A 19,024-nucleotide genomic window follows, 5' to 3' on the forward strand; every position below is an offset into this window, starting at 1 on the left:
ATTTTTTACATGTTCCACCGTGAGTGGATTATGGTGTATACTTTCTGACTCTGATGTAACGCTTATAGCTTTTGTACTCATTGAATAAGCAGTAACAAAAGGCTGAACAATACGATAAATAAATTTATTATTAAGCTTTACTATGCTGGAGTCATCATCCTAGACTATTACTTTTAACCCTGTTAATTATTTATCGGTTGGTTTTGTCTTTGGTCATACTTGCGATGTTTATGATCATTGTTCCTGTACGTTGATGGTTTCTAATGAGATAGAATGTTTGATAATCTTAAGGGTTCTAATTCTCTGGAGTCACAAACTGATAGATTTTATTATGATTTAAAATTCATGCTTTATTCCCAGGTTATTGTGCTTCGTTTATTTTCTGTGCGTTTTTTCACGCATTCTTTTATTCAACTTTAAACGCTTGTTTCAGATCGTTTCAGATCATTTCACAGATTTTAAGGGTTTTTTTTTATCTTGGAATGAACATACAATTTAAATTCTCAAACCTTTTAATCAATTCACTATTGTTTTATTGGTTTGTTCTCTCCTATTTGTCATATTTATTTTGTTGTTAGATACGTTAGATGAGGGGGCCGAGCAGGGGCCACAAAATTTTCCAGAGGGGCCACAGGCCAATTTTTTTCTCTATGCAAAGTGCAAAAAAAGTGGGGGCCAAGGTCTCTTTTGGTGGTGGGGGCGCCAGGTCGGGTATGCTTATTAACTTTTGATGAATCAAAAGAATCAGTTAAGTAACCCATTGAATATGAAAGAACGCAGCTATTCAATTCATTTTCAGAGTAATAGAGGACAAGTTGCTTTGAAACGGGTTTGATATGGTTCACATGATACGACTGCTTTTAAAATCATCTTAATAAAGTTAAATTGTTAAGTTTTCCTTTTCACAGTATATTCTCTTTCAAGTCTTATAAGAAAATTAAAATGTGGAAGTTTTCAGCCACCATGAATAATTTAGCATCAAAATATCATCAAACGCTAACTTAATTTTGAGATGAACAAATGAAATAATTCAAAAAGCCAAATATAAGTCTTTTAAATACCGAAACAATTATATTTTAATACCACATTCAAGTAGTATACAAAGGAAAGAAAGAAAGATTTATAAATTGCATTTACAAATGCATTTCCCGTTATCTTGACATCCCTCATCTTACCTTAAAACGAATTATGCATGAGGGACGTGAAAACCCACGGAAAGCTTTTAAGAATGGATTTATAATGTAAAGCTTGAGAAAACAGAATTCATTGTTCCACTTATTACTTTAATATTTAAAGAAAACTTCGTAGAATAAAGATAAGTTGAGTGCACCCTCTAAGTAAGAACATGATAGGCTACAGACTGTCCTTAATGTGGAATGAAATACATTGTCTGTGGTTCTTCAACCATAACTCATGGGTTGGCTGTAAAAGGTATACGAATTGGGCGTAATACTTCATTTCATTAGTCAATAGAGTTATCGAATCTAATGGGGCCCTCACCACATAGTGATCACCAGTTGCGTATGACTGCGAATAATGAAAGTGGCCATGAGTTCCGAACGCGACTTACAAGTCAGTTGCATGAAAGTTGCGTTCGATGTTTAAGACCGCTATTCTTTTTCGCAACCATACGCAACTGGTGATCGCTATAGTATAAAGACCACTTTAGTATTCTCAATAAAAAATAGGTATAAATAAATTCTAAAGCGATATATCTTTTTCTACAAACAATTAGCTTCGAATCCTTGTGATAAAGTCCAACAGTGTGTGTAAAATCTCCAGCCAATTGAGTGAATTAATAACGCCAGACACAGTCTCTGTCTTTAGTTTATCAATTCACCTCTCTGCACATTGTTATGTCAGTTGTCAAACGAATTTAAACCAAGGATTGTTCTTAGTCCTAATATTTAAATTGCCGTAAATCCCTGGACAGTGCTCTCTGACCGATTTTAAAACCCACAACGCTTTCAATTATTTATTAAAGTTTATGTTTTTGACACGGCGGAAAGTAATTAATATATCTATGAAAAAAATAAAAAAATAATAAAAAATTTAAATACAAACGATCCGAACCGCAAAACGAACCTCGAAATATATAATAACAGTTCAGTAATACATTAGTAGAAGCAAATGAACAATTCATGAGGAAGTATATCTATTATCCCGTATCAAGTTAAGCGACCTTATATCAATTTAAATGAAGAACAAAAGGAACCTTAAGCAAACCCCTTAAAGCAAGCATTATGAATCAAAACCGACATCTCAAATTGGATTCGTATGTTAATTAATTTTACATTAATGTTTGTCAAAAATATTCGCAAGCATAAATTTGTTTCCGTAATGATCATAATCTAGTTAAGTTTGGGGGATTTGAGGACATTTGGAAACGATTGAGGCTCTATCAGGGGAAATTAAACAAGATTCTCATCACAGTCCATATACATCCATAATAGTGCTTTATTTCTTTTTAATTCAGTTTGCATGTGCATAATATTCCGATTTGTACATATATTGAAATTGAGCATGGCGTGTTCCTGTTGTATTTGTTACGAAACCAGATAAACCTATTAGATTTTGTGTAGATTTTCAATTTAAAATTCGCTCTAACGAATTCGTGTTCATTATTTATGTCAAGGTAGGAAGATATCATATGTTAAAAATCAAATTTAGGTATCTTTCCAAAATTGACCTTAAGGGGGGTTATTGGCAGTTGAAATTTAAGATTGGTTATAATTCGCTTTAAACTCATATTAGACTATTGCGTAATGATATAGAGGAGTGTTTCTCTAACTTCCATATCATCTTTACAATGTCAAGCTCTTACGAACTTCGTCTTATACCTTGACTGCAATCTTTCTGTATCTTGGAAGATTTTTTGTGCCATATTTATACAATTTTCAGATTTTGTGACTTATGATTAAGTTGTATGGCCTTATTCTTTCTTGACTTCCTTCTGTATAAAGACTTCTTCCTTCTCAATGTTGGTCTATGCGAAGTCAGGTAGAAGTCGGAACCGACATGATGGATCGCTCACTTAAACTTGACTCAGTTAACAGCATTGTGTTTGTTTGGCCTATTTTTTTAATTCTAATTATCAGATTTGATTGATTCCTGCTCCATATTTCAAATTAAATGACTAGAGTTTGAGGTGGGACGTAAAACTCCATTTATTTCACTGACTTAATTGGGGAAAACTGTCGGAGATAGGTTTTTAATTGCGGAAGTGCTGTAGAAATGTATCGGTGCCTTCTGACACAAATTTGAGCATTTCGTCTAAAAAGCATGAGACAGCAAATTTCTTAGAAATGTACTAATTTTGAGCTTAAAGTATAAAAGCATACTCTGACAATTCTTGCGCCGCCATTGTTCAGCTCCCATTGGTAATTTAGTAACATGGTAAAACAAACATACATAGCGTGATAATGGTGTTTATATTGTTATAATTACTAGTAATTTATGAAGATCAAATCATTAAAATATTGTTCTCTTGAGATACCAGCAAACAATTAAAATCACAGCATTATTTTCATTATAACTCCCAATAATTAGCCTAGGGTCAATTTGTCGTGTAGTCTCACTAACTGAATTGTTATTGGCCTGTGCGGAACTTGTCGTGTAGTCTCACTAACTGAATTGTTATTGGCCTGTGAGGAACTTGTCGTGTAGTCTCACTAACTGGATTGTTATTGGTCTGTGAGGAACTTGTCGTGTAGTCTCACTAACTGGATTGTTATTAGTCTGTGAGGAACTTGTCGTGTAGTCTCACTAACTGAATTGTTATTGGTCTGTGATGAATTTGTCGTGTAGTCTCACTAACTGAATTGTTATTGGTCTGTGAGGAACTTGTCGTGTAGTCTCACAAACTGGACTGTAATTAGCCTGTGATGTATTTGTCTTGATGTTTTATCAACTATACTAATTGTACACGAATTGAAACTTCGCTCAACGTTTGTGTACCAAACGTCAAAGGAATAAGAGAGTTGGCTCCATGTCTGGTAAAATTTCCCTTATCGTATAATGCACGTGCTACTATTCGTCGCTATGTCCATACATTCAATGTATTAGCGATGAAATAAGCATTAAAGATACTAATTTTATGTTGGTATTTTACAAAAGCACAGCGGGTACCTGTTGTAATTATGACGTCAGAATACTTAATGACGTCATGTTAATTTAAATCACATACATAGACGGTAACCTTTTGCGAGAAGGAAATGGACGGTAGTATGTAATTATTTCTAGACCCAGGAGATGGTTGTAATTTCTAACTTTAATTTCTAGAAAATCATTATAGGGAAATTATTCGTCTATGATAACATTGATTTTGCTGGGTATCTTCCAAACCTTCCGACATCCCAATTTAAAGTGGTCTTCACACCAGAGCTATTACCTGATTGTAAATAAGAATAGCCGTTTTAAGTTTCGATTGCATCTCTAGTGCAACGGAGTTGCACTAATGACTACTTCCATACGCAACTGGTAATCGCTAGGGTGTGAGTCAGACGACTTTGGGATTTACACTGAAACTAAGCGTTTTATGATGTTTCTGTCGCAAAAGCCCTTAGTAATAAGCAGCTTTTGTATGAAGTGAGAAGAGGAAGTATCGCCAAAGATTACGGAAGTTGATTGTATTTAAACAGATTAATTCTTTTATTTGTGCATTCGGGAAATTGGATTATTAATTCTTAAAAGTTAACTGGAAAAAATTATGAAATTCGAACTAAAAAAGGGGATTTTCCGTTCACATCTTGTTAAAGAGCTCGTAAAAAAATATTCCGGCTCATTAGTCCTAACCGGAAGCGCAAAAGAAGGACGCAAAGCTCAATTTCAGATCACTTTTCTCTGTTTAATAAAGATATCAACCCTTAATATATTACAAAGCTTCAGCAATTCCAAAAAAAATCAAATAAAAAAAAATCTAACTTATAGCCTTCATAAAATCAACTTAGATTAAAATATTCTCGCTTCGAGTGTCAGTTTGAACGTTTCAGCTCTTTCAAAAAGTCATATCTCAAGGAGCGATATTTCAAATTTGAAATTCACAATTAACATTAGCACGACATACATTCAAATTATAGAATATAATTTACAGTGTTGTCATATCAAAGCTTTTTTAGCACATTTTTAAATTAATATTGTCTTGATTGAAAGTTGTACTCGTAAACGTTTTTGTTTCTGATTTTTTGTTCTGAAAAGAAATATAAAAACCCATCTTCCATCTCAACAAAGGACGTTGAGTTTAAAAACCCCTATTGCAGAGTGGCTTTATAATCTTCTTATATTTAATATGAGAAGTAACGTCAATATTTATAATTACGTCAATATTTATAATTACGTCAATATTTATAATAACGTCAATATTTATAATAACGTCAATATTTTGTAAATATTCGACCTGGATCATTCAGAATGACGTCAATATTTGTAAATATCTGACCTAGATCATTCAGAATGACGTCAATATTTGTAAATATCTGACCTAGATTATTCAGAATGACGTTAATATTTGTAAATATCCGTCCTGGATTATTCAGAATGGCGTCAATATTTGTAAATATCCGTCCTGGATTATTCAGAATGGCGTCAATATTTGTAATTATCCGTCCTGGATCATACAGAATGACGTCAATATTTGTAAATATCCGACCGGGACAGATTTAATAATGACATGTGCGTAAATCTTTACCATATGCTACCCAATAGCAAGCTTCAAGCAAGGGCGCACAGTAGAACTGTGCTGTTTTAAGAAGGGAAACTATTGAAGCAATCATTATCGAGTAAGGTACATGTATAAATGAAATATTTACCATTTAAAGAATTTTACCATATAAAACATGCATGATTCAAAGGGTTACCTTTGTCTCTTAATTTGTTTAATTATTGTTTCCTTCTGATCAAAAGAAATAGAACGGTCGAGTTGTTTTAAGTTATGAAAAATGAATGTCCTTATATGATAGGCTTGGTGGCTAATCGCTAATTGTTTTTATTGAAAATTGTTTGAAAAAAGCGGAAAAGAGAGACGTAAAACTCTTATCTTTTGAGTTAGTTGATTTTACTCAAAGAGTTTTTACACTTATTGAAAAAGAGATGTGGGTGCGGGCTTTTAAGAAAGATGTCCGCTCAAATTCATTAGCCGAAAACACCGTGGTACCGGGTGTGGTAGGCTGTATTAGGCTGCAAGCGCTGGCTTTCCTGATGAGGAATGACCGTCAAATCTTCGTCAAATTATTGACAACTTAAGGCTTTGGAAATAGAACCAAAATAAAAGTTTGTTGGAAGCTAACAGGCTGCTTTTTGAAAGACATTTCGCTTTAACAATTTGAGTTTTAACTTCTGTTCAGGAAAGATTGGAAGAATTTGTCTGTGAGCCATTTCAGACCACGTATTCTCGAAACGATCTTAGCGCTTGGATGTCCTAGGTTCTTATCTTCTAACATTGATTCTATGATACACTAGTGCTAAGATCGTTTCGAGTATACGTGGCCTGGATTCTACTCGATTGCATTACCCCCTTCCTATAAATCCTTTTAATTTTGTGATTTTCTCTTAGGTTTTCTCTGAAATCTTTTACAAGTCAGAGAATATATTTTGACTGAATGGAAGAAACTAATGAGTACACCCACAATAAATGTAAAATATTTTTGTAAGATCTATATAAAACAAGGGTAAACTTACGTGAAATATTTTCTGTCGAATTTGTTCCTTCTAAAAATCTGTTGCTGTTTCAGGCACCAAGTTCCAAGCAAATTGTTATTCTAATAGTCACGCGCTCTTGTCTCTTTCTGGAATAATTCACGCACCTTTTCCCGCGGTTTTATATGTGTGTGAACAACGCTGGATCTTGCCTAACAATGAAATGGAAACCCACGCGCTCTTTTATGTCTTAATGATCATTTAGCCAATATCGTGGGGGGACTTTTTCTTGGACTGAAAATACGTAGGAGACCTCGAATCAAAAATTTTGCGTTGTTTAAATTCTCAGTAACTGTTTTTGACAAAATATGAAATATGAACGTAACCTGACGTAAAATTGCCCACATTTTCTACTTAAACCTACTTAAAATACCTGCCATTCTTCTCTTCCATTAGGTTTACACAGTGCATATTGATCAATTGTAGACACACCTTACGTGAAATTTGGTTATCAAATTTAATACGGGTAAATTGCAAATTCAGGATTATATCGCAAGTACAAGGCCTGAATATTGAATTTGAAATTTAGGGATTTCTAAATTATATATTATGAAGAGATTTAAAATGAGATTTCTGTCCTTTGTATATGCGTAATTTTAATTTGTGCCATTCCACTAGACTGGTCTCTGTGATAGGATTGTCTGAAAGGGATCGCTATAGTTATTCGCAACCACACACAACTTGCGATCGCTATGGTGTGGGAGCCTCCTATAGCATGATAGTTGCGTTCGAAACGTATGACCGTTTTTGATATTCGCAACTGGTGTGAGGACCACTTTATTACTATAGTTACTGTAGAAATATGAGTTGAGCGCAAAAACTGTAAATGGATCTATGAAATAATTTAAAATTGGCGTATCGTCACCCCTAAACCCACATACTAAATAAAATAGTCAGTCTGAAAAAAAATCATAATTCAACTTTCGTATTTTTTTAAAGTTACACGTGTAAATTGTTGGGAATCGAATTTCTAACAAAACTTCTTGATGTCATTCAATTTCAGATTAGATTCCTATAATGGATTGCATTCACTCACGACTCGCTCGCATTAATTTCTCCCATATCCTTTACCATCTCTTCTTACTGGTTTCAATATTTTTATTGGCCTGGTTTAAAAAATTGAGGTAATAAATGAATTACATGAAACATGAAATATGGTGCATGGCGATCGCCATCTTCACAATGTTAAGCTATTACGAAGTTCGAATGCCTATCTTGTTTGCAATAGCCACCTTTCTTGTGTCACAGAAGTTTGCAAACGCAGCGATTTGATTGGATAGTACACTAACAAATACAGACAACCAAAATTTTGGCTTATTGTTAACTGACTTGTTAAGGCGACTATGGAATCATGGTATAAGACAAGGTTCGTAAAACAATGTAGCTTGGGAAGATGGGTGACCGTTGTTTTCATTCATTCATTTATTTTTTTCAATTTTATTTATTTCATTGGGTCATTTTTCAAATGAAAAGATATCAAATCACTTTGAGCACCGAAGAATGGAATTTTGTATTGTCAATCTGACATTTTGAGAATTTTTTAAAGAGAAGGGTAATCCGAAACATTCCAAAGATTTTTGGGTTGTTTTTATTTCTAATGAATTATTTCGTGTGAATTTCTTTCAAAAATATGTCAGATCATATCGAACTCTTGTCGAAATCATATGGATTACTTTGAGCACCAATTGCCTGTGGTCAATTAGTTATTAATTTTGACGGAAGTGACGTAAGAAGAAGTGTGAAATAGCAACACCTTATGAGCTTGGAATTTATTTACAGACAGTAACAACAAGCGCTCCATCGAGGTGCGAGCAATTTTAACACATTACGAACATTTTATCTACTTAGCTAGAACCGAAGAAAAGATTCGAAAACTCTTGTATTCATAGCTCGTGCTAATTTGACAGAATTACTCTCTATTACAAATTGCTCTTAACACGTTCGATACTCTCAGGACCAAAATGTTTTCGAGTTAGTGATAATCAAGATGGCGGCTGTCTCCAGGGACGCCGTAATTAAGTAGATATTTACTTCTGTCTATGGAAAGATGTTATTAATGAAAATCCGCAACTTCTCAATAAATGTTCCATTAAAAATCAGTTTTGTGATATATAGGACAATTTCATCTGTAGTAGGCCTGTAATGTGGATTTATTGTCGTGAAGATTGAGGTGAACCACCCCACAGAACGCCATTTTAATCCGCTTTCATATTCATTTTTATTACAATGATTATTTAGCCATTTAAAATACTGATCAAGTCCCCACAGAGGCTGTTCCTCAGATTACAAAGAAGTTTATGCTACTGCATTCAGTTTTCGATTTGACATCTAGGTCTTCTCTAGTCTTTTGAAAATATCAATATGTTATATAGTCCAATCTAGTCTAAATTTTAATCGATTCCAATTTATTTACATTCTAATCTATTCTAAACTCCAATCTATTCCAATTTATTTACATTCTAATCTATTCTAAACTCCAATATAGTCACAATCAAATCTATTCCAAATTTAATTTGTTCTTAATTCCAATCCATACAAAATTTAATCTATTCCAATCTATTTACAATCTAATCTTTTCTTAATTCTAATCTATTCTTAATTCTAATCTATTCTAGAATTTGCAATCTATTCTAAAATAAAATACATTCCAATCTATTTACATTCTAATCTATTCTAAATTCTTATCTGTACTAAATATAAACCTATTCCAATCTATTTACAATCTAATGTATTCTTAATCCAAATCTATTCTTAATTCCAATCTATTTACATTCCAATCTTTTCTCAGTTCCAATCTATTTACATTTGAATCTATTCTAAATTCCAATCTATTTACAATCGTATCTATTCCTAATATATCTATATATTTGCAATCTATTTGAATTCCAATTTATTTTTAATATGATATATTTTTAATTCCAATCTATTTACGATCTAATCTATTCTAAAGTTAAATCCACTCTAAACTATTCTTAATTCCAATCAAGTATGATTTTCAACCTCTGGATATACCGGAAGAAACATCGAGTTGTTCCCCATAAAGAGTCGACTTGAGGAATTTTGCGAGAAACAGTTGTTGTCTGAATCCATTAATTTTCTTACAGAGTTATCTGTTCTTTGTTTACAGATGTCGCCACTTCAAGAAATTGTCAATTTTGAGCTAAATTACCAAGAAAATTGTAAATTTGTAGTAAAATGTGCGATGTTGAACGACAGATTTCCCGAGAAGAGTTTTACAAAATGAGAAGACTGAAGCGAGAGGAAATTATGACGTCTGTAAACCATTATTTGAGGCGTAGGAAGTTCGACAAGGTGAGTGCAATATGGTGTCTTGGTTTTCCCAACTTTATCCCTATCTTAATGTGAGCTGTCATAACGTCATATCTTAACTTAAACGTTTATGATTGCAAGCTACGTATCTTATTAAGAAACATTTTGTCTGTAGGACATGAATTTGTGTCCATTTCCTCGAAACTTTTGACCCTGGTAGTGGTACACAGAGTGATATTGCTTTTGATTTTGTCTCTTTGCTGTTCCAAAAGCCAGTTATGAATGATCCATGTGAATTAGTTTTACATGTCTTCCTTTTTTTCTCATCCAGTCAGAGACACAAGCTACATCAGAAGAGAAAGTAAACAGAAGTAAACGACTATGTTGTAGAGAGAAAAGTTTAACAGAATTGAGTGTTATTAGTCAGATGAACTCGAGTAGTTTAACAGAGAATATTTTATCATTTAGTAGTATATCAGGGGACGTTACAGCCTGTGATCAACAATTTACCAAGTAAGTATGTTACAAGCTTTATATATTACCAAAAATACACCACTCTCCAATCAGAATTACATTTACGAGCAAATATCAGCAGTTTCATAATACGTAATCCCACAATTCATAGTCAATAGACACAGATTCTGTATGACACGTTATGATTGGTTGAAATGAAAGTCAACATTACGCGACATTGTATAAATCTTTTAAGATTACAATGAAGATGCAAAATAAAATTATGAAACGAAATTCTTATTGTAATTAGATAGTGTAACATCTCAAGGCCTGTAAAACATCCATTGATTCTGTTTTATATTTTTGTATTTTAGGTTAAAGAATTTTATTCTGGAAGGATTAGAAGCATATAAAATAGAACTCAAATCACTGCTGTACCCAATCTTTGTTCATGTATATTTAGAAATGTTGTGTAATGGCCACAAGATGCCAGGTTTGTCAGATATTCTTAAATTTTAGGGCAGGGAGGACCGCAAACAAATCCAACCTGCCCAACATTAGATTTGCTAGTATGGTTATTTTTATCTTGATCACAGGGGGACTCACATCTACAGTCACCTGGATATTTGTATATTATGTAAAGATTCGAGTTTGTGACCTCCACAATTGAAGAGGATTCAAACCCATAGTGCCTTATTAAACTATCTGTTATTTGTATTTCAGCTCACAAGTTTTATGATCGTCATTCCTCGTTATTTAAAGATGACGACCTTCATAAACCAGTGATGAGAATACTACGTAAGCTAGACATGAAGACTGATGTGTTATCTTGTAAAGACATTACAGAGTTCCTCGATAATAGATACCATGTTAATCTATCAGAAGATACACTGGCTTATTTACTCAGATATCTTAAGGTATGTGAACTCTCTAGTCTGTATTTCTTCACCATGTGGCCTACTAGAGCTGAATATATTGCCTCTGTTGATACTTGATGTATGGAAGTATAGTTCATCTTTTACTAATGCAAATAAAATAGCACTTAAAGTGAAAAAAATACAATTTTTCTAATGGTGGACATTTTTGTTTTTAAGAATGAAGACAATATGATAATGTTCCAGATCTTTAACCAGTTTCTAAAAGTTGTTGGTAAGTGTTTGTGTTTCTTGGTATGAACGTTCGCGAGGGCTGTCTTTAGACCCTAACGTTGGTGGCTTTATCAAAAAACAGTTTGGTCTAAATTTAATTAGCCTGGTGATTGTACTTACAGAATCACTTGCAAAATTATGGCAAAGTTTCCATGCTTTTTTAATCTCTTACAGTGCCAACTTGTGCCAGTACTGTAGAATTGAGAGAAGGAAGTAAGAATGAATTAAGAGAGACAGATAGTAAAGATATAAAGGATGAATGTAATAATGATAATCAAACAGTACTAAAACAAGCTATCAGTAAAATACGAGATGGACCCCCTAGTATATCTTCTATATGCTGTTATACTTTTCTTAATACATCAAATGGGTAGGTATTCTAGCATTATAGTTCCAAATGTCAGAAGCGCAGGCTGTGGCATCAGAATTTGTGTTACCTTGAGGAGGATTCAAACCCACAGCACCTAATTGCCTATCAGACGACAATCTATATCTCTACTAACTAAGGATCTAGTCTCTTAGTTATTTCCTGATGGAGATTACAACTGAGCAGCACCCTGAGTAGTTTATATCTTTCTATTTATAGACTATACAGTGTGGATGTATCGAGTAATAATAGTTTGATATCAGCTGGTTTTGAAGACTCTACCATATCCTTGTGGAGTTTAGATCCCGATTTAATCCATACCAATCCATTCCTATCTAATCCTGCTGTTATAACTCTAGCTGTTGATCATTGTACTGGTAGTGATGATAGTAATAACTTGTCACAGAGGTATGAAACTGTTATATATGTCTGTCTAAACTTTACTGTCAAAATTCTATACAAATCAAGGGCAAATAACTCAGTATCAGATAGTACCTCAGACTACAATTAAACAATCTATTTGTATCATTTCAGAAAAAAAGATGTTGAAACTATCAAACTACGAGGTCATAATGGTGCTGTTTATAAAACCTGTTTTACCCCTGATTCTCAATATTTACTCTCAGCTTCCCTGGATAACTCTGGTAGGTCTGCTTACTCAGTCACAGTCTTTACTTTCCCAATGTGGGACATTAGAAAAATTAAGAAGGGAATGGGAAGGGGTGCATGATCTCCTTGCAAAATGAGAATCTCCATATAGAATGATAAGAATAGTAGAGAAGGTGTGGGATCTGAATTCACTGTGGACAATCCAATTGTTTTATAATTAGAATAGTAAGCCCTGGTATTCCATGTGTGTTGTTTGTATTTGTAGTGAGGTTATGGGATCTCTCCAGTCACAGTAATGTGGTGTTGTACAGAGGTCATAGTTCAGCTGTTTGGTCTCTGGATACAAGGTAAGTCTTGTTTACTCTCTTACACAGGAAACAGGTACAGGTTTAATTCATTAGAAGACTCCTGTATATACTGTATATTTGCGAATATAATGCACATCTTCTTACCCTCCAGTAAATCTTGAAAAATCTCTGGTTTTCATATTACTTTTACTGTCAATCTTTTGTTTTCAGTGGCTTGGGATATTTCGTCAGTTGTTCTCAAGATAGAACAGCCAAACTGTGGTCATATGACAGAAATTATCCAATCAGATCCTTTATTGGGCATACTTATGATGTGGATGTAAGTATAGTTATGCTAACTCTTCTAGACACCTGATACCACTTTTCATTATGAAATACTTACTCATTTATGATTGATATACTTCTCATATGAATAGTTCATTAGCTGCTACTAATATTTTGCAGGTTGGCTTAATTCCTTGGTTCTAATATTTTCAGGTGGTGAAATTCCATCCCAACAGTAACTACGTAGCAACGGGTTCTGGGGATAGAACTATCAGATTGTGGAGTTTACAAGATGGCCGCTGTGTCCGTCTGCTCCAGGGTCATCACAGTTCAATATTGTCTTTGGCCTTTTCACCAAACGGTCAATATCTAGCTTCTGCTGGTGAGTACGAATATTGTTCTCCACTAAGAAAACTTTTCCTCTGTCAGGGCTGTTGATTTGCCTGTGTTTTCTGGACATGACCAGACAAACCAGAGAATCTCTGCTGTGGGCTTGTAAGGATTGTAGAGAGATCTGTCCAATTCCACTGTTCATGCTTTACTTTAAGAAGCAGAAGAAAATGTCTTAAAGTTTTATTGGGCTGATTTGGGAAGCAAGAACTATGCTACCTCCTAAATAGATAAGAGAAAAGTAGTACATACAACCAAACTGAAAGATCAGGATCCAGAATTCCAAAAAGTTGATTCAGAGTGACCAGAAGAGTTGCAATCATTGCTTCTTTTCATTATATTACAGGAGAAGACCGGCGTATAAAGATATGGGATTTGAGCTCTGGTACATTGTTTAAAGAACTACAAGGACACAGTGATACAGTCTACAGTCTAAACTTCAATCCAGACAGTACTATATTAGCATCAGGAGGTCTGGACTGCTGTGTTCGACTCTGGGATGTTAGGAAGAACAGAGAGGTCAAGTCAGAGTTGAAACCTAGTGGGTATGTACTGGTAATTACTAAATTGTATATAATTTTAACTAAAACTTCACAAAAAGGAGGTATTGATGATGTACCAGCTGATGGCTTTGGTATATCTATCTCTTCTTATGATGAATCTTCCCATTGCTTTCATCACATCAGAAGTCGTTAGGAAAAATCTTCGCATTTTAAATCTTCTTCCATTTTGATTTCAGCATCAGTGATAATCAATCTTCTCCAGAACTTCATGGAATTTTCTCAACTAAGTCTACTTCCATTTTGTTCCTGCGATTCTCTAAAAATAATGTTTTACGAGTAGCAGGGAATATTTTATGAATGCTTTCGGGGAGAATCTGATGGTGCCTAAGCAATTCTGGATTTCATTTCAAAATATTGTGCCTGTCAAGATGATGGTCACAAATTGAAAGGATCCAACATTTTTACCCTTTCAACAGCCACATTAAGTGGTATGTACCCTAGCAACCAGTGAAGTGGCTGTTACTAAGTGACATCACATGTCCTTAACAACGTCATTCTGATTCATATTACTCAGGAGATCAGAGTATATGACTGTTTATTATATTCATCCTCTGTGTTCGAAGTGTGTTCTATGCCACACTGGTTTTGTGTGGATCCTAAAATTTTGATCCAATGTATTCCAAGGTGTGTTCCTCAAAGATTTTTTGTGGATTCGTAAGTTTTTGTGTGTGATGAAAAGTCTGATGCAAAATTGTTCCAGTTCAATTGTGTTTCTCACACAATTTTTTTGCGTGGAGTTGTGACTCATCTGTGTAACTAAATTGCTGTTACAAAATTGACTGACATATTGGAAAGTGTTTCTTTCACAAAGTGTGTGAACCTGTAACATTTTTAAAGGTCTGTGTAACCAATAGACTATCACGAATTTGATGCATGAAGTAAAGAGTATCCATACAATCTTTAGGAGTGGTGTATTTATTTTTTACTGTAGAAGCAAATGGTCCCCACTGACTCTTACCCCATCAGGTTGATCTTCATAATCCCCATCCCCACGTCTACAAATTGCATAGTTCCAAGGGTCAGGATTGATCCAAAAGATCTATTAATAAAATGAATATACCCTTCGCTCCCCTATCACAGCTTCATTTGGACTGTCCTACCAGGTGTATGAAATAAAATGGAGGTTAGCTCCTACTTTTATGTCTTCCTGGTTTAATAAACACAGGCCAGCTGCAGAAAAATACCCCCACGCCCCCCCCCCCCCCACACGCATACACACACACACCACCTCTCCTTCTCAAAAATATATAAACTAAGATATATGCTTAAATGAATGAATACCCCCAAAATTGAGCATTTATAAAGTTTTGAGGACAATGGATGGACTAAACCGGAATTAATAGTCCGTTAAGGTCAGACCCTGTATTGGTCTTAAATATATTTATATCATCGATATATACATACATAGTTCAACCCAAGTGCAACAGGTGTCCAGTTTCCATAGTAACAAATTATGTATTGATATTAAATTATTATTTTCTCAGCTGCTGCATAGTTTTTACTTCTTTTTTCACTTCTGCTTTGGCAGCCATTTTGAATTGTGACTTGTCAAAAATTTTGATTTGAAACACTCGACATGTAGCTTGTATGTGTCTTCCATTTTACAGTTTTCAGACTTTTTGATATGTGATACATTTTTCTGATATGAATGGCAACAGATGTGATCGGAGTTAAATTCGCGTTCTTGCTTAATCGCAATCGATATCAAACGTGTTTACTTTCTTCAAAGTTTACAGCTATTTGTCAATCAAAGTTCGCTAACGTTTTTGAAGATGGATCTGACCAAATATGGAGAGTGAAACAGTTGTTGATCTACCAGAATCCACCTCCGATACGGCGATCTTACACCAGACAGAACCACAGACGAATCCCACCACCACAGATAATCTTAAAGAAGCGACGGAGTGTCTAAGATCTCAAGATTCCGTAATCGATACCAAGGAAGATTGTGTGGACGTTCAGGAACGATTATCCTTAAAGGAATCTCTTGTACTGCCTAGTTTGGACAGACTTAACACCGACTTGAGAGCGTCTCAAGATTCTTTAGACAAGGTTGCTGACGGTGAGAACAATCCTGTTGTTTCGACGGACCCTATTCATTTTGTCGGTACCGGCACGTTTATTCCAATCGGAACCGTTGATCGTAACAACGAACACGAAAGTTTTTATTTAAACCGGGAAGACAAACAGGATTTGGATTTGTCCGATTCCGGAAGTTACACAGATAGCCTTGAACCGGACGATAATATTCCTCATATTAATCTTCTACCAAAAAGAGTCACTGCCACAAGTGATCAGCCGGAATCGGACCAGGTGGTGGATCCTGAAGCCGATCAGGTGGTTCCCGAGGTCACGGAAACGGTCGTAAAGAGAAAAAGACGACGGAAATCAAGACTTCCTGTACCCAAAGGTATGACGAACGTGAAGAAGGCTGAAGCATCCAAAGAGGAGAAAGCTCCCCAAAATAACACGGTCTCTGAGGATGAAGTAGCAGAGAAAATCGACAACGGAACAGAAAAAACCAAAAGTGAAAAAGAAACGGAGACCAAGCCGATTGAAGATGGCGTCAAATCCCAAAATGTGCAATTAGCAAATGGTACTCCTGTTAAAGATTCAGAAAATGGCGACCTATCGGAAGAAACAGAAAAGATTATAACACAGTTGGACAAGTCAGAAGCTAATGGCGTAGGATCCGATAAATCGTCAGGAAAACATCCCCATACATGTAGCCAGGAAAGTCATCATGCAGCTGTACAAGCACAGGGGGGCCAAAAGAGCAGTTCTACTCCAAAATGTCAGAGAAGTCAATCCATTGATGAAAAGGGTTCCGGTTCAAAGAATTCTAGTCGTTCGAGCATCACAAGGCGCGAAACAATCGATATGGGAGATACAAAGCCAGTGTGTGCGGCAAGGAATCTTAAAGAAACCAAAATGGATTTGTATATGAACTCCAACGAAGGTCTTTTGATTCCGCACCAGCAGCTAACAACTCCAACAGGTACCCCCGTTCTTAGGGATACAATTGCCAGTCGTTTGAGGATTGAAAAGGCTCATAATGAACACTTGGAGCCTGAGAAGTCGCCTTTAGACTATCTGACGCCGTTTCAACGAAAAGAACACGCCATTAAGGACCTGAAAAGACAGATGAAGAATCTGAATATACGTTTGGATGAAAAAGATTCCGAGATAGCTCAGCTTCGGGAAGGTCTTGGTAAGGAGTCTCGGGATTTACTGTCAGCCAAAGATGACCAACTTACTAAATTGCGAAAGCAACTAAATGAAACGGAGTCGAAATACGAGGAACTGAAGAGGTCGTACGAGGAATCTGTGAAAACTGTCACCAATTTGGAAGCCACCGTGAAGGATTTAAAGGTAGTGTAATAGACTCTTTCAGACATGATTTTTGGCAATTTTATCTAATTATAACCCAACTGGACGTCTTATGACAGCTGATCCTCACACGAGACTATATGCCTTAAGATAAAAATAACACATTTCCCGTAAGGACCATATATAAGTAGTTTCGTATGGTTTAATCCCTTGACCATTTTTTGAATCAATTTCTTTCAAAAGTCAATCAGCGATTATAATCTGAGCGTACGAAGGCAATAAACCAATTGAGTTTGACCTACTTTGACTTTCAATGGTAACACCAGGTTAAATAGTAGGTCTACGTTAAATGATATGCAGTCCTTGCCGATTTTAACTTTGAATTAATCTATAAATTAACATTATATTATGGTAATTTCTAGCGTTAGGCTACTAGTGTAGAAGCTATAACAGTTAGTAAATCGATTTTCTTCTTAATAAATGTGAACTTATTAATAATGGAATTTCAATAGAAGAGACATTTGGTCGTGGGAATGTCACCAATTGTAAACCTAGATCAAAGAAATTGGCCTGGAAGCAAAATCAATGAAATGAAAAATGTTAATATATGTTTGCTGGAAACGTGTCGTTTTATTGCAGGATTCTATAGCAGAACAGAATCGTAAAAATGATGGTCTGTACCTAGAAATGTATCTAAAAGGGCAGGACGCTGCTAGATATGAACGAGAGGAAGAGGTAAGAAATTGCCAGGAGAATTACAACGTCTCCATGGCGTCAAACGTTAAATAACGATGTCTCCATGACGACAAACGTCAAAATAACGTCTCCATGACATTAAACGTCAAAATAACGTCTCCATGACATCAAACGTCAAAATAACGTCGTTTCCATGACATCAAACGTCAAAATAACATCTCCATTGCTTCAACACGTCAAAATAAGAAAGTATAGACGTTATCTGGAGTCAAAATAACATCACTGTGACACCTGAAGCTGCAAATATTTTGACGTATATAGGCCATATATTACTGAAATCTACGGATTCTTCATTTGCATTTCCAGATTGAGCAGATGGCTGGCAGTGTAAATGATAAAGTTTTCAAGAAAACGTCCACGACTCCCGAGGTCAATACAAAGGAATTATTGGCGAAATTAAATAGAACACAATCAGAGTTAGCAAAATGGCAGTCATTAAGGCGAGAAGAGGCATATCAAGAAGTGGACCGACCGGAAACGGAAGCTGAAGCCACTCTGAGGTTTTTACGGGATTCATTCTTTCATTATATCACCGACAATAAGGCCCAAGATGACCACATGCGAGCTATGATACAAATTTTCAAGTTCACTGACGTTCAGAAAAAGAAAATAACCAAGTCATTGTTGGAGAAAAAGACTAAAAAGACTTAAACATAGGCTAGTTTGTGATTTGTATATTCAAAACTCCATTGTATTCAACATTAGACAAAATTGTTCAATAGGATGGATTTGTGATTTGGGTCTGAAAGACACCCTATAACAACGATGCAAAAATGGTCACGGAAGACTTTTTGTTGATTTCTCTGAATCGTTTAGGACAACTTTACCCTTTAATTAGACTTTATACTGACGGGATCTTTCATCGATTTGGGA

At 35.1% G+C, this 19,024-nt stretch overlaps 2 protein-coding genes across 2 annotated transcripts; both read left to right on the top strand.

The window, feature by feature from the left end:
* Positions 1 to 9,822: 9,822 nt before the first annotated feature.
* LOTGIDRAFT_237682 (hypothetical protein) lies at positions 9,823 to 14,967 on the top strand. The gene is made up of 13 exons (XM_009047651.1): positions 9,823 to 10,005; positions 10,295 to 10,476; positions 10,791 to 10,909; positions 11,140 to 11,333; positions 11,511 to 11,565; positions 11,739 to 11,934; positions 12,151 to 12,339; positions 12,466 to 12,575; positions 12,806 to 12,887; positions 13,059 to 13,167; positions 13,326 to 13,494; positions 13,849 to 14,047; positions 14,242 to 14,967. Exons 1-13 carry the CDS (start codon positions 9,889 to 9,891, stop codon positions 14,360 to 14,362), a joined length of 1,842 nt encoding a protein of 613 aa, XP_009045899.1. The 5' UTR covers positions 9,823 to 9,888; the 3' UTR covers positions 14,363 to 14,967.
* An 886-nt stretch (positions 14,968 to 15,853) lies between these two features.
* LOTGIDRAFT_171452 (hypothetical protein) lies at positions 15,854 to 18,802 on the top strand (the record flags this gene model as incomplete). Its single annotated transcript, XM_009047652.1, has 3 exons — positions 15,854 to 17,437; positions 18,035 to 18,130; positions 18,458 to 18,802. 3 exons carry the CDS (start codon positions 15,854 to 15,856, stop codon positions 18,800 to 18,802), a joined length of 2,025 nt encoding a protein of 674 aa, XP_009045900.1.
* Between the last annotated feature and the right edge of the window lie 222 nt (positions 18,803 to 19,024).

This window comes from Lottia gigantea, assembly GCF_000327385.1.
Source record: "Lottia gigantea unplaced genomic scaffold LOTGIsca_115, whole genome shotgun sequence".
NCBI classification, from domain to species: Eukaryota; Metazoa; Mollusca; class Gastropoda; family Lottiidae; genus Lottia; species Lottia gigantea.